The sequence below is a fragment of the Sturnus vulgaris genome, chromosome 16, assembly GCF_052056855.1.
Source record: "Sturnus vulgaris isolate bStuVul1 chromosome 16, bStuVul1.hap1, whole genome shotgun sequence".
Taxonomy (NCBI): domain Eukaryota; kingdom Metazoa; phylum Chordata; class Aves; order Passeriformes; family Sturnidae; genus Sturnus; species Sturnus vulgaris.
Genome location: NC_142258.1, coordinates 3,048,515 through 3,064,021, shown reverse-complemented (window position 1 = coordinate 3,064,021; position 15,507 = coordinate 3,048,515). Strand labels below are relative to the sequence as shown.

At 47.6% G+C, this 15,507-nt stretch overlaps 3 protein-coding genes across 4 annotated transcripts; 1 reads left to right on the top strand and 2 right to left on the bottom strand.

The window, feature by feature from the left end:
- Positions 1–248: 248 nt before the first annotated feature.
- On the bottom strand, positions 249–4,801 carry PTCD1 (pentatricopeptide repeat domain 1). The gene is made up of 8 exons (XM_014870785.2): positions 4,209–4,801; positions 3,535–3,675; positions 3,127–3,345; positions 2,714–2,815; positions 1,636–2,388; positions 1,282–1,398; positions 793–975; positions 249–574 (listed from the first exon to the last, which is right to left on the bottom strand). The coding sequence occupies exons 1-8, from the start codon at positions 4,668–4,670 to the stop codon at positions 395–397; spliced, it is 2,157 nt and encodes a 718-aa protein (XP_014726271.2). The 5' UTR covers positions 4,671–4,801; the 3' UTR covers positions 249–394.
- A 175-nt stretch (positions 4,802–4,976) lies between these two features.
- On the top strand, positions 4,977–11,716 carry CPSF4 (cleavage and polyadenylation specific factor 4). 2 transcript variants are annotated; one of them, XM_014870792.2, is made up of 8 exons: positions 4,978–5,240; positions 6,163–6,213; positions 6,701–6,853; positions 7,585–7,680; positions 7,820–7,913; positions 8,617–8,689; positions 9,243–9,335; positions 10,520–11,716. In XM_014870792.2, the coding sequence occupies exons 1-8, from the start codon at positions 5,138–5,140 to the stop codon at positions 10,586–10,588; spliced, it is 732 nt and encodes a 243-aa protein (XP_014726278.1). In that variant the 5' UTR covers positions 4,978–5,137; the 3' UTR covers positions 10,589–11,716. The 2 variants fall into 2 exon arrangements, with proteins under 2 accessions (XP_088030405.1, XP_014726278.1); XM_088174279.1 differs by lacking the exon at positions 8,617–8,689 and having other exon boundaries at positions 4,977–5,240.
- An 851-nt stretch (positions 11,717–12,567) lies between these two features.
- ATP5MF (ATP synthase membrane subunit f) lies at positions 12,568–14,259 on the bottom strand. Its single transcript, XM_014870816.2, has 4 exons — positions 14,183–14,259; positions 13,986–14,093; positions 13,047–13,163; positions 12,568–12,721 (listed from the first exon to the last, which is right to left on the bottom strand). The coding sequence occupies exons 1-4, from the start codon at positions 14,196–14,198 to the stop codon at positions 12,693–12,695; spliced, it is 270 nt and encodes an 89-aa protein (XP_014726302.1). The 5' UTR covers positions 14,199–14,259; the 3' UTR covers positions 12,568–12,692.
- Between the last annotated feature and the right edge of the window lie 1,248 nt (positions 14,260–15,507).

Genomic DNA, 15,507 nt, shown 5'->3' with positions numbered 1-15,507 from the left:
TGAAAGCTGCATTTCACTGGAATTCTCTGCTGACGTTTGTAACCTGGAATTAATGCACAGATCCCTTCAGGAATGCCAGCAGTCTAAAGACTTAAACATCACATGTGAAGTGACAGGATACAGACAAAACCAGCACTGAGCTAAACCCCTGTTAAATCTGATTTTGCTTCTTCTTTGTTTTGCACAGGGCTTGCTAAACTACAGCCCATCTAGTCCTTGGCAGTTGAAGGAAATTCACTGAAAATGTATTTTCTCCTCCTTAAAACAAAAGGAAATATTTTATTATGTAACTATTGCAAGAACTGGGGGTTGAGGATACACAAAGCAACTTCACTACATTCCAGTTTAAAGAAGCAAGTCATGCATCTTCCTTGTGCTGGAAGAACTTGAAACTTCAGCATCCTGCTTCCTTTTCCTGCACAGCCTCTGCCTTGCTGTCCTGCCCCCCAAGCTTTGCTGTCCTGTACTTGGCCCAGGGATGGGGGGTCTCCTCTCCAGCCATAATTTTTAACCACCGGTAGTAGTAGCCACGGAAACCATCAATCTTCTCCAGGTATGGGTTTTTGTATTTATACTGCAAAGAGAAAACCAACAGAACAAGTTTCCATTAGATGAGAGCTCACTTCAGCACCAGCCTGCAAGAGCTACAAGAGAAGAAACAGTGATCAAGTAATAGTTAGCTAGACCAGACAGACCCAAAGGAAACTCAAACAGACAATCATATTTATGATTCCTCTCCCTTGCTGGTGTTCTCTGTGATGCCTTCACAGCCTGGCAGTCCTGGCTCCTTACCCTGTCAAATTTGGGAGGGTACCGTGCTGCGAACTCCAGCTGCCGGATGATCACTTCATTGGGAGGCACCTCGTTATTCCTCATGTCCCGCAGGATCTCCGTGAGGTAACTGTAATCCAGCTGCCTCACAGCAGCAGCAATGAGGGTGCTGTAGATGTACTTGTTGGGAGTTATTCCAGACCTCTGGAAAGAACAAATACTACAGTTAAACAAGTTTATCTTCTGACTAGTACAGGACTTCCAGAAGTAAAAGACAGAGGCACTTTTTACACGCGGAGCACAGTTCTCATCACAGGACCTGTGAAGCAGCTTGTGCAGTGTCAGCACAGACTACCTGAGCTCCAGCTGCTCTGGAGCTGCATGTTTTTGGGAAAAGAACAAAATCACTCGACACAAAAACCTCAGCAGATCTTTTAAAAGCATTAACACTGCACTTTGCTTCTTCCTGCAGCACAGACCCCAAGCAGCAGAGGATTTTTCTTTGATTACCTTCAAATCTGAGAGCAGCTGCAGTCCATCCTGCTGTTTGTGGCAGGCAATTGCCAAGTTACAAAATGTCTGGAGGTTAGGTGACAGTCCCCTCTTCACCAGAGCTGGTAGCACACTCTGCAAGATACAAGTGTTGGCATCACTCCCCAAAAATTCTTACTGTAGCTTTCCAGTCAGGGAGCTGGATGTGCTAAAACAGAATCCATAAATGCTTAGAAATTAACCCAAGCACCGCCTTGTGGGAAATGGTGTGAGATCCAGTTTCTACTGTGGACAGAGAAACGGGTCTCAGCAAAAGAGAGGCCTGAGAACAAGCAGGTGGTGATGGGGCTGGTTCTGAGGTTTTTCTCTCACCTTTGCTCCCTCCAGGTCTCCTTGTTTACTTCTCTTCCTCATTAAAGTGTTAAAGAAGGTCACATCTACTTTTACTTTATGATCATCCAGCAGTGCCAGCAAAGAGGACTCTGAGGGGCTTTGGGGTTCCACCAGCTCAGCCAGTAACGTGAACGTTTTAATATTGGGCTCTGCATTGTCCTCTTTCATCTTGTTCAAGAATCCCTCCACATCCCCCATCAGAGCCAGTCTATGGGATGGTGTGGCCACTGTCCCCAGGGAAACCACAGCTGTGTCAGCCGTCCTGGAATCCAACAAGTTGGGCAGATTGCAGAAAGGCAACTTTTGGCTTAGGTGTGGCTGTTTCCGTTCCATCTCACTCTGGGCTCTCCTCACCAAGGCTCCAGTCCTGCTGTGAGTGACACTGGGGCTGTCAGGAGCAGCTGGTTCTGCTTCAGCCTGACCCACATCTTTATTTTGTTGCTGGATCCGTTCCTCGGGCTGCACCAAACTCTCCTGAAATAATTGCTTCTCCATAGCTTCCACATCCAGCTGGACAGCAGCACTCTCTGATCCCTTCTTCCTCTGATTTTTCACCTTTTCTTTCCGCCTGCCAGGTGGCAGCTTTAGCTGAGGTGAGTTCTCAGGGGGATTGAGCAGGAGTTGAGAGGCCACAGTGGGATTGCCAATCCCGCAGTCTCTGGCTGCACGCAGCATCAGGTTGTAGGTGTGGCTGTCGGCCTTTATTCCCAGTTTATTCATTTGTTGCCAAACCTGAAGAGGGGAAATGGATATTAAATAACAGGAGTATCTCCAGCAGCCTCTAAGTACATCTTTTAATGGGATCTGTGTGGGGAGTGAATTTACAGCATGACAAAGACAATGACCTTCAGCTGGAGAGCTCTGTGAGATGATCCAGGGTTATTTACCAGCATATGAGATATCCTGAGCAAAGTCTGGTTTTCAGAATTTATGCTAAGAGGAGCTGAACTCCTCCCATTTCACCACCCCACTGCTTTCCATGTGTAACAAGGTGATGAGTTACAATAGTTACAGAGTAGCAGCAGCACTTTCCCCCTCTCAGAACACCAGGACAAACCTGCAAGGCAAATCGGAAGCCGTTTTCACTGTCTTTTATGCAGCTCATGAGAAGGAAGCTGAAAGTCTCAGCTGTGAGGACATGGCCCTTCTGCACAATTTCCTGAAAAGAGCAGAGAGAGCATTCCTGGTTACCCTGTGTGGTAAAGCTCAAATACCACTGTCATTAGAGGTAACAAGTTTTGGGCACACCCAGCCAGTTTTAAAGCTAAAACTGCTTCCTTTTGATAATTAAGCTTAGAGTTTGGCAAATACAATTTCACTGTCTGACAATAAGAATCAATTAAATATAAACACATGATCTGCAATTATCTCTGCTGGAAATGAAATTAAAGCCCAATGGAATGTGACAACTTCCAGGAGCTTTAACCACAGCACAGAATAGGTTTAATAGGAGAAAAGCAACCCATTTACCTTGAGTACATCCAAGCACATCCTAAGGTCTGAGCAGAGGGCACAGACCTTCAGCAGGGCGTGGTAGGTGATGAGGTTCAGCTCCTCGTTTTTGCTCTGCAGCTGCTGCCGCAGTTTCAGGGCACTCTGTAGCCCTGAGTCCTTCCACGGAGACTCAGCACAAGCATTGAACAGGGCTGTGTAAGTGGCCTCTGTGGGGATTAACCCTCGTTTTTTCATCTAAAGGAAGAGAAGAAGGATCTGAACTCATCTTTTTGCATAAGGACAGCTTGCATTTTTTAACTTATTCTTAAGAGTTTCAGGCTAAGAATGTGTCAACACTAACACAAAGGCATTTTGGAGACAAAGTAACATGACTGAATGCTTGAAATGCTTTTAGTTTAGAAGATGCTTTGAAGTCAAACCTACATCACTGTAGAGCCTGAATGCCTTTTTCACGTAGCCAACCCTGCCACAGCCACCAATGAGAACGGTGTAATTGCTTTCTTCTGGCTGGACACGCTCCTCCTTCAGCATCTGCACCTCAAACAGCTCCAGAGCCTCTGCCAGCTACAAGGATAAGAAAAATCCATCATGAGTCAGCAAGAGAATCAACAGATATTAATATATGCAGCTGTGGGCAGATTGTAGTGAGAGTCCTACAAAGTTTAGGGTTCCTCACAAGAAGGTTGGAGAGGGTCTTTGGACAAGGGCATGTGGTAACAGGATAGGGGGGAGTGGTTTTAAGCTGACAGAGGGGAGATTTAGGTTAGATATTCGGAATAAATCCTTTACTGTGAGGTGGTGAGGCCCTGGCACAGGTCACCCAGAGAAGCTGTGGCTTCCCCTGGATCCCTGGAAGTGTTCAAGGCCAGGTTGGACGGGGCTTGGAACAACCTGGGATAGTGGAAGGTGTTCCGGCCCATGGCAGAGGATGGAACTGGACGATCTTTAAGGTCTCTTCCAACCCAAACTGTTTTATTATGATTCTACAAGAAATTCTTATTATAATTTTTTCTCTAAAGATACCAAGTGATAGAGACTGGCTGGAGCTGCACATTTCGTCAGTGCTATTAAAAACAAGAGAAGAGCTGGGCTCAAACCTTGTCCTCTTTGATGAGGGCCTTGCACCGTAGGAAGTACCAGTATGGAGTGTTCTTAGGGCCACGTCGAGGTTTTCTTTCTGGTTCTTCTTCTCCTTCTTCCTGGAGCTTTAAATCCCGAAAGTGCGCTCTGGTTTTGTGGTAATATTTTCTAGAGGAAAATTTATCAGACAGCGTCCCGAACTCCACACCTTCATCATCATCATCATCCTCACCCTTCTGCTCCTCGGTAGCTCCAGCGGAGCTGCCAGCACTGAGCTCTCTCGGGTCGCTGCCGGGCAGTTTGCAGGAGGCCTGGGAGGAGCTGCACGTTCTCCAGCCCGGCAGCGGGCCCTGGCCTGGGGGCCGGGATAGGAGCGGGACCTGTCCGGATCCAACCCCGGGGGCTGCGCACCGCACCCGCAGCACAGCGGGGGAGGCGTAGCGGCACCAGCGGGGGACGAGGAGCCGCAGGGAGCCCATGATGTGCCCTCTGTCCCCGGAAACGAGCGGGTGCGGAGCAGGCACGGAACCGAGATCGGAACTGAACCCAGCCCCGGCCCGAGCCCCGGTCCCGCTCGCACCGTCCCCCCTCACGCCGGCCCTGACCCACGGCGCCTGCGCGCACGGAAGGGGCGTGTCCCTGGCGGTCTCTGATTGGCCGGAGCGCGCGCGCTGCCCGCCGGGCGGCGGCTCCCCATCCGCTGATTGGCTGGAGCGCGCGCGCTGCCCGCCGGGCGGCCGTGCCCGCCGTGGGTCCCGTCATTCCGCGGGCGGGCGGCGCGGGGCGGCCACGGGGCTGCCGCCGCCGCCTCCCCTCATTGCAGGCGCTGCCGGCGCGGAGCGGAGCGGGCCGGGCCGGGCCCGCCCGGGCCCGCCCGGCCGCCGCCACCAACACCGCCACCATTCCGCCCCTACCTTCCCGTTGCCGGCGGCCCCCAGCTGCCACCATGCAAGAGCTCATCGCCAGCGTGGACCACATCACGTTCGACCTGGAGCTGGCCGTGGAGCAGCAGCTGGGGGCACAGCCGCTCCCCTTCCCTGGCATGGACAGTGCGTGTGGGCTCTCTCCTCCGCGGGTGCTCGGGCCGGGGCCATGGGGCCTTGGAGGGTGGGCTGCGTTTGGCAGGGCCGAGGTGCCTGAGAGGTTTCCAGGGATCTGAGCGTCTTCCTCAGGTCTTAACCATAGATCTACCGTTTCCGCTTTCCCCGTGCGGTTTCTGTCATAACCCAGATGTTTTTCTTTTCTTCTTAGTGAAATCTGTACTTACTGCCAGCCAGGCTGGAAAACTAAAGTTGAGATGTTACCGTGAATAAACATCACTCTCCTGCACAGTACTTTATATTTCCTTTTTCATTCCCTTTTGGTAGATGAAGCATATCGATGGGAAGAGTCATCATCTTTAGGTCTATCCTTGATTGACTCTAAATCTTTTCCTTCATTCTGACACGAACTCAGGACATTCATAGTTTGCTGAATTTTTCTGGGCTACTAAATTTGTATTTAACTCCCTCGAATGTTCCTCTTCGTCAGGATCAGCAGGGGATAACATGCTAATGGTTGTTTCAGGCAGTTGTGGTAAAGAAATATAAGACTTTTAATGCCATGACTACAAATTCAAGGTTCAGGAGTTGGACTTCGATGATCCCTGTAGGTCCAATCCAGTTCAGGATACTCTGTGATATGACTGATTTAACAGCAGAAGAAAATCCAGTTGAGAACTTAAATAGCTGAAAAGCAAAACAAGCAACTCCAAATCTGCAAATTCCTTTTGGTATCACTCTAGAAAGAAACAGATATTTTTGAGTACCAGGCTTTATCAAGAAAGTCCTGGAGGAAAGCAAATTCCCCAAACCAAAATGTTACTTTCCTCTTGATGCTGGAGATTAGATTTTCTTTCTAGGGTAGGAAACATTGTAGAAGTTGCCATGAAGCTTTATTAAAACAAATAATGTTTCTTTGTTCTCTCCACAGAATCGGGCGCAGCTGTCTGTGAGTTTTTTTTAAAGGCGGCATGTGGAAAAGGCAAGTTGTGTGGAATATTGGAAAAGGCAATTATTCTCACAGGATGGAGGGGTGAAAACAGATTTTCCAGCACTGCTCATAGTGCTCTGTTTTGTAAAGCTGATGGGATAACCTAGATAGAAGAGAAAACTGAAGTATGTTGGAATATCTGCAGCAATTGGGAAATAATAGTATTTTTAAAGGGAGCTGGGAAGTCAATAAGTAAAGCTGCTGTTAAAGGAAGGTTTGAACTCGCCACAAGCACACTTTGCTGTGGATCTGCTGTGGTTTGTAGTTACCAGGATTAAGAGCTGGAGACTTTGCTGTGTGTTATTGTGAAGCTCATCACAACTATTTTGGAACTCCCTGTTTTGCTGTTATCACTTAAGGCTGAAATCATAGGTGATGTCTTCTGAAACCCCTCTTGCAGAGGGCTTGCTGTTGCTCTGTGTGACATATTTAAATTGTTTTTTTTTCCCTTCTCCTTGCCCCACCCATCTCTCCACAGGAGGCATGTGCCCATTCCGACACATCAGTGGGGAAAAGACAGTTGTTTGTAAACACTGGCTACGAGGACTGTGCAAAAAGGGAGACCAGTGCGAGTTCCTGCACGAGTATGACATGACCAAGATGCCTGAGTGTTACTTCTACTCCAAATTTGGTAAGTAGCTCCTGCTTAGCCTTCCTTGCAGATGTGGGAGTCTGAAGAAGGTCCTCTTCTGTTTCTGATGTTAGATTGACATTTTTCCTTATCTGCTTCATCTTATTATCCACATAAATTTGTGATGTATTGTAGATGTCTTCACTTGATTGCTTGTCCCTTGCAGGAAGTGGGGGGAAACTGCTGTTTTTACTGCTTTTTTTTTGCCTTAAGTTCATTTTTTGGGGGTATGAGATGAGTAGGCTGAGCAGCTGGACTTTGCATGACTCTGATTTTGGGGAGCTGATGAGCAGCAGAGGGCATGGTGGTGCCAAACTTTTGTGCACTTGCTTTCCAGCTCTGGAGATCTGGACATAATGAGGCAGCTTGGTGCCAGAAACTTACAGTCTTGTAGGTTTCCTTGGATTGAGGTTAGTGTGCAATCTGTAGTTCCTCCACACTTCTGGTGCACTAAATATTTGGGTTTTGTTACCACGACTGCTCTTTCAAATTTAGTTCCCTCATTGCTTTTAAAAACACAAATAATCCAGTCAGGTAGAACTTGGCTCCCCAGGGGTGAGTCCTTGGAGCTCTCCATGGAGGTTAAGGCAGGCAGTGAGACTGTTCTGCTTGAACTTACAAATGTTGGTAACAGCTCTGTGGGAGCTACACGATCTAGGTGATGTTTTGAGAGTCATTTTGATCTCAAACCTGCAACAATTGGCTGAGAAGTGTGTTTGCCTTTGGTGCAGGGGAATGCAGTAACAAGGAATGCCCATTCTTGCATATTGACCCGGAGTCGAAGATCAAAGACTGTCCCTGGTATGACAGAGGCTTCTGTAAACACGGTATGTGCCTACCACAGTTGCTCTTCCTGTGGCTGGAGATCAAGGGGGGAGTGTTGCTGTTCCATCCTTGCATGATCTGCTGGTGGATGTGCTGGGATGTGAATGTGTGGAATGTGAACTGCTGAGCTTTGTGTTGCAGGTCCCCTCTGCAGGCATCGGCACACTCGGAGAGTCATTTGTGTGAATTACCTGGTAGGATTCTGTCCAGAGGGGCCTGCCTGTAAATTCATGCAGTGAGTATGCTCCAGGCCTGCCCTGCAGCCTTGTGTTCCCCTTGTGGTCTGGTACATGTCAAATGAGGGTGCTCCCGTGCTTCCCAATGGTTTGGAGATTTGCCAGTGTTTAGTCGGGCTAAATTTTTACTGATTTGAAGATGGAGAAAGAATTTACAAGAGTATGTAGTGACAGGACAAGGGAAAGGGGTTTCAAGCTGAAAGTGAGTAAGGTTTAGATTAGGCATTAGAAAAAAAATCCTTCCCTGTGAGGGTGGGGAGGCCCTGGCACAGGGTGCCCAGAGAAGCTGGGACTGCTCCATCCCTGAAAGCGTCCAAGGCCAGTTTGGATGGAGCTTGGAGCAACCTGGCAGTGTAAAGTGTTCCTGCCTGTGGCAGGGGTGTTGGAACTGTATGAACTTTGAGATGCCTTCCAACCCAAACCAGTCTGTGATATGGGGCAGGGCCTCTCCAGGGAGTTCCCAGTAAGAGTGGCATGGTGATTAGGTGCCAAAAGTGCAGTGGAATCACATGGATTTACATTCCAGAAGGCAGAGGGATATGCTACACATATGTAAAGAGAAGTGGGGAGGGGGAGGTCTGTTTCCTGTGAGCCAGATTTAACTGGCTGAATGTTTTGTTGTTTGGAGTTACTTGACTGAGCTGATGATAAAATGTTGGCATATGATTTGAGAATCAATTTTCTTGTTTCCATCTAAACCAGCCCTCGGTTTGAACTGCCAATGGGAACCACAGAGCAACCACCACTGCCTCAGCCAACACAAACACAGCAAAAGGTACCCAGATCCCCTGCCTCCCCACACAGCCACCCTCAAACCTTTCCCACACTGCTTTAAAATAGAATAGGTTGTCAAGTGGTCAAAACTGGGCACCCAGCCTCTTGGGTCTGGAAGGGAGAATTAAGCAGTGAGCGACTCTGAGTGCCATTATAGTGATGAAACCCCACAATTGTTCCAGCTTCACAGAGAGATCATGTCACAGAACACTCCCACGCTACACAGAAGCACATCTTATGTGGTTGTGCAGCAGTCTGCCAGGTTTTGTAATCAGGGTGACATCCCTCTGTGATGGCAATGATATTTTAGCAGCTTAAACCTACTCTCCAAATCTGCTTTCCAGAGAAAAACAGGATCACTGGGCTTTGTAAGGCTCAGTGCTTGATTTCTTCTCTCTGGTGCTCCAGCTGGTGGAGCACCCACACACAGATTTGGAGGAAAATTGATCATTTGACATATGGGGTGCTCTTTTCCCTTCTTAACGAAACAAAAACCACAGAGATCTTTATCCTGGATGCACTTAACGAGTCAGAAATCTTCTCCTACCCAACAGAGGACACCCCAAGTCATTGGAGTCATGCAATCTCAAAATAACAACAGTGGCAACAGAGGACCCCGGCCGTTGGAGCAGGTCACCTGCTACAAGGTAATGCAGAGAGGAGGGCTGAGGAGGGAAAGCAAAAGGCTTTTTCACAGTGTAAAAAGGTTCATGAATTCTGAGCTCTGCTCAATATTCATTGTGTGGTGCCTGATTACAGCTGTGGGAATTGGCTTTGAGTTCTGAGGTTGCTGCTTTGCTAGTCCTGGACTTGCTGGGGCAATGACAAATTCTGTAGGACTTTGCTGTCTGCTAATAAACAGGAAAACCCTGCCCCAAAGACAGAAAGGAGACTGCCAAGCTGCACATTTCAAAAATAAGAGTTAATAGCAATTTTTTGTCTCATAAGCTGATTTGCTTACACTGGTGGGTGTAGATTTTCTTCTCTCCTGTTTCCTGGAAGGTCATTGAAAGTAACAGAAATTAGGTTTGCAAAGCCTGCTCAGTGTTTCAGCTATAAATGCACCCTGTGGTGTCAAACCAAGGAATGAGTTGTTCACCTTGGTTGCTCACTGAGGAGCACGAGGAAAATTTGGACACAATCAAGTTTCCATCTCCTTATTTTTCCACAAAAGCCCCAGTCACTAGAAAAGGACAAAGTATCTTCCTGTCCCTTTAGCCCTGACAGTTACAATATTTTACAGGTCAACTCTGAGCCTTAGGTGCTTGTTTGGGTGAAAATCACAGTGATTGGACAAGGATATTAAATAGCTGCATTCATTTCACTGTAAACTTTTAATAGCTGCCTATTTTATCTGCAAGTAGATTACAGATCTGGAGAAAGTTGTTGCACCAGATACTTGCATTTCTCTGTGTTTGAGTAGCTTTAAGATGCAAAGTCACGAATCTGTGACTTTCTCAAGTTCAGAGGTGCTTTTCTCTGTTTATTCATGAAGATCAGGAGTCTCCATGGATATGGTGCATATCAGATGGAGTAGAATGAGAGGCTGAAATCCTCCTTGTCTGCTGAGGGTTCTCTCCTTTGAAATGCCTGAGAATAACATGGCATCAGGTTACTCCCAGCATAGAAGCAGCTTTTGCTCCAAGGAGTGGTAGCAGGCCTTAAATCCTATCCCTCCTGACACCCTGTTTCTCTTCACCTGCTAAATGCTGCATTTTCCATGTGTGGAAAAGCTCCCAGATGGCAGCAGTTGCTGGGTGCCTTAAGAAAGGCAGCTAGGAGGAAAAAAGCTGGAACTCTGCAGTAATTCCTGTCTCTCTTTCTCTTTCAGTGTGGTGAAAAAGGTCATTATGCCAACAGATGCACCAAAGGACACCTGGCCTTTCTCAGTGGACAGTGAAGGAGCAGCAGGAGGGTGCAAGGGAGCTGTTACCACTGAGGAAAGGTTTCTGCCTAGCACAATGTCTGGAGCTATTAATCAGGTTGTTTTTTTAATGCCATTACTGAAAGAACTGGTCAGAGGCTGGCTGCTGCTAAGCAACATTTTTGTAACTGTCCCTAACTTTTTTAAGTTTTAACCTTTTTAAAATCGATTTTGGCCTCCGCCTGTTTTCATTGAGCCCTTATGAAAGGTAGATCTAAAAGCCAGTAGATAAACTAAGCCCTTACTGGTGCAGCACTCCACATAAACACATCTTAGGCCACTGTTTCTTTAAAGTATTTTCCTTCTGCCACTTCTCTTTGGAGAATCTGCAGCGTTTCAGCCCTCCCTGTGGAAGTAGGAAGACTGACTGGGAAAAACTTAAACACTTGCAATGCCTTCTCCTCAGTGACGAAGCAGGGATTCTGCTGTCCTGTAGCTCTTCAAAGTCCTGTTTCCAGGTCAGCCTGGTGAGCTTGTCCTGGTGGCTGACAAAACCCCCTCACGTACATCAGGCAGTAAAACCCGTGTCCACTTGCTTTGTTTCTGTGCTTCTTGCTGTACTGGAGGTTAGAAATCAAATCTTCTGGGAGAGAACTGATCAAGGGGAAAATAAATTGGCATCTCTCTGGTTAGGCACAGTAAGGAACAATGATTATAGGAAAGCTGCATCTGTGCTCAGTTTCCACTTGTAGAAAGGAGGGAAATGAGCACGGCTTGGAGTAGGAATAGAAGAGCCTTGTCTCAGCCCCCATCATCCAGCTCACACTGAACAGGTATTCCCACACTCTAGAGACCAGGAAGTGGAGCTGTATATTCTTATGGAACACTGCTTTTAAAGTGTTGGTAGAGAGCAGTTTGTTTTTTTTTCAACCCAAACCCCATTTATTTTGAGATGACTATTTCAAAAGGGCCAATGACAAAATGTGAATTAAAAGAAAAAAATTACCCACAATGTGAACCTTATTGATTCTACCCCATCTCTTCATTTGCTGCCTGCCTTTATACTTTGTTTTTATTGAAATGTACTGATGGCAAAAGCTGGCTGTGAATTTATTTTTCTTTAAGAGCAAGGTAAATGTGGCTGGATTAAGAGAAGTGACCAGAGCCTGTGTTGGTGTCAATGACTGCAGTTATTTCACTGTGGAAGTTTCAAGTCTGAAGTCACAGACCATCAGACACTTTCATAACACTCTGTGCCCCTCTCAGACTGAGCTGTGTGATCTATATGTAACTGTGCATGTAGATAAGGAACTAAAACACTTGTGTTTGATCACCTTCCCTATTGAGTTCAGGAGTTCTTGGACTTCAGTACCAATTTTCCAACACTGAAAGCCTTCCTGTAACCACCGAAGCTCTTGGGAGATTCTTCATGTCCCTCACGAAGTGTTTTTCACTCCCTGCTGCTCAGACAAGGATGGTTCAGGTGGGCAGCAGTGCCCAGCTCCAGGTGCTGCCGTGACTGTGGGGCATGAGGAAGCTCAGAGCTCAGGCCAAACGCACAGCTGCTCCTTTAAGCTGCATTTAAGTCAAGAAGGAAAGTTTTCCTTTTCTTTATTTTGATGGAAATTTTGGGTTATCTGAGGCAGTGAAAGAAGGAGAGTTGCAGGCCTGTCTCATCTCAGACAGTGCTCTGCAATGATGGAAAACTGCCAAAACACCTCCAGTCCCTGGTGACAGCCTGACTGAGAACCAGGAACAGCAACAGGACACACAAATCTCAGATATTGTTTCAAATCAAAACACATCCTCTCAGCCCCTTGTCCAGCCTGTCCCTAATGGCCAGGAATAAGCAATCCAATGCTATCATTTTTATCAAACAGGAATCAGTTGCCAACAGTTCCCTCAGTCCATAATACAACCCAATGAGCAGCTGCTTTCCCTCTGAGCTTACCCTGAGGGGTAAGACAAATTTATTTGCACAGTACAATTAACAACTCAATTAGGAGAGTGTCAGCTCAGGAAATGTAAAGTGTATGCACTTTATTATTGGTCACAAGAGTACAGATTTAATATCCACACTGTAATGTCTTCTGTCAGGGTAGCTGTGCCAGGAGCTGCACCTTCACCTTCTGAGGGTGTTTCAGTGATACTTCCTCCTGCGGTCGTGTTCTGCAAGCAAAGCACAGCAAGTTAATTCTGCTAAAATCACAAGAAAAAAAACCCACCACACCTGAAATTACAGGCAAGAAAGAACTCTGAAAAACCCCTGAGCATGTCTTTTCTAAGTGCTATCAGGTCAGACAGGCACCAAGGTCTAAACTTTCTTCATTGCCAAGAAAATACTCAGTAAGCATTCAAGTCTTCTACAGCTAAAAGAAGTTTGTTTGCCACCAATCTTTCATTTTATTTCTAAAAGCAGAGCAGCTCATTGTTTTTATTCCCCAGGCAACCTTCCAAGCTGCCCTGCACACACTCAGCCATGGTTTTTACTTACTGACGTGACTGTAGCTCCACATGTAGCTGAGGACAATGTACCCAGCCAGCACCATGGAGATACCCCCGAGGCCCCCCTTCCTCACATTGATGTATTTGTTGTAGTATCTGGTGTAACCTGTGGAGGAGGAAAAACTTTCAGAGCAGCCAGATGAGTTGTGTGTCACCCTGTGAGAGAAAGAAGCAGCCTGGATTCGCAAAACTTCAGGAAATTGGTTCTAATGAAACATCTCAAGGTTTCAGAAGCAAGACTGAGAGGAGGCAACCTGTGTTAGTTGAGCAAGGTGACCCCAAGTTAATAGACCTAAGCCTTAAATAAAAGAACAACAACCAAAAGGGAAAAAACCCCATTTTTCATTTTCCCTAAATATTGTCACTTTAATGAGCTTAAGCTGCTTTGGAATTACCTAACTCTTCCATACATTATATAGATGCACACATGTATTATCAAAGGCAGACACTTGCATTTGACATTCTGTGTTTAAATCTACCTGAATACATTTGTTCCTACAGCAAATGACATTGATTCCAATTGATCCATACGAGCTCTGTCACCTCTTTACCATCTATAGGGATCAACTGCCTTTTAATAATTTTTTTGTTTACTTTGGATGTTGTGAAACCCCAGGATTTTCAGCCAACGGGTTCAGGACTAAGGGCACCCCATTTCCCTTTTATAAAAAGAAGGAATACTGAGAACAAACAGCAGGTGGAAAAAGCCCACACGAGAAATAAATTTACAGATGAAAAACGAGATGTTACAGGAGAAACTGCCCTAGCAATGCGAAATTAGCCATGGAGCAGCCCCTGCGCTGCCAGACCCCCCCCCAGGCAACATCGACTCCAGCAGCCAGGAATTCTTGTTTGCTACTCTCCCTGGCTCCGTGAGGAGAAGGAATCAGGGACCCGCACCCTTCGGGCCTCCCCGCAGCCCCCTCACCTCTTTGCATGGCCCCCAAGATGCCGCCGGGGGTGAAGTCCCTCATGGCCAGCCAGGAGCCCAGCTGGCCCAGCTTCACGTCCATCAGCTTCGTGTCCTTGAGGAGAACTGCAGCAGGGACAGGGAGAGAGCCCGGTCAGCGCGGGGCTGAGGGAGGGAGGGGGACAACGCGGTCACCTTGATCCCCCCACACTCACCCGGCGGCTGCGCCATCTTGATGTGCCCGGAAGGGACGGGCCGCGGGGGCTCATGGGAGGAGGGAAGGGCGGGAACCCGGGCTGTGGGCGGGGAGGGACTGGCGCCATGTTGGGCGTGTCACGGCGCCATGTTGGGTGTGTCACGGCCCCCTCAGGAGGGACCACGGCGGTCCCGGTGTCGCCTTGAGCCCAGGGACAAGACCAAGGCTTGTCCAGCCTGTCCTAGCGACAGGACAAGGATTAATGGGTAGTAATTGGACGTGGGGGAAATTTAGATAAGATACACAGAAATAATTCCTCCCTGTAAGAGTGGTGAGGCCCTGGCACAGGCTTCCCAGAGAAGCTGTGGATGCCTCATCCCTGGGAGTGTCCAAGGAGCAACGTGATCTTATGGAAGGTGAAGGTGTTCCTTCCCATAGTAGAGGGTTGGAACTAGATGATCTTTAAGGTTCTCCCAATCCCTTAACATTCCATGATCCTGTGATCTCCTCTCTGGGAGCCAATTCCTCAGTGGGGGCTGCACACGCTGCCCCAGGTGCACGCTGCCCCAGGCACTGCCAGCCTGCCAGAGGGCTGAGCCACCTGTGGGATTTTCCCTTCATTTCCAGTCCAGCAGGTCTCTTCATCAGCTGTACCATTCTTCAGGGGATGGTAAACAACTCCTGAGCATGTCCTGCAATCCCCCAGGGCAGCGCCTCGCACCGTCCCACGTTACGGGGTATCAGGTGCCCTCCTTGCAGTGTTTCAGATGGTGAGAAAATATAGAAAAATTCACAACTTGTCATCGGCATCTTCACACGTCTCCATCAGCAATCTTGCTGATGTCCCACAAATGAACCTTTTCCAGTGTGTTCCTAAGTTGCAGCTCTAACATGGTAAATATGTGCTCACAGACATTATATACTGCAACATACATTGAAATTGTCACTTATTGTACTGTAGGAAGTCCCTTTTCATTGCCCACCGAGGACTTTTCCCTGTGGGAATACTTTGTTCTACTCCAGCTCTGCTGGAAGGGTGTCAAAGGCAAAAGAGGAGGCTGGGTTGGGGTATATGATATAAATAAACCCACATAACCAGAGTGGTGGAGCAGTTAATGTGCAAATAAAGATAAATTTTACCTTCCCAAAACAGAAATTCCAGAATATTCCGAGCTGGAAGGGACTCACAAGGATCAGAGCTGAACTCCTGGCTCTGCACAGAACAGCCTGTGCATCCCTGAGAGTTGTCCAAACACTCCTGGAGCTCTGGCAGCCTGGGGGCTGTGCCCATTTCCTGGGGAGCCTGATCAGTGCCCCAGCACCCTCTGGGGGAAGAACCTCTTA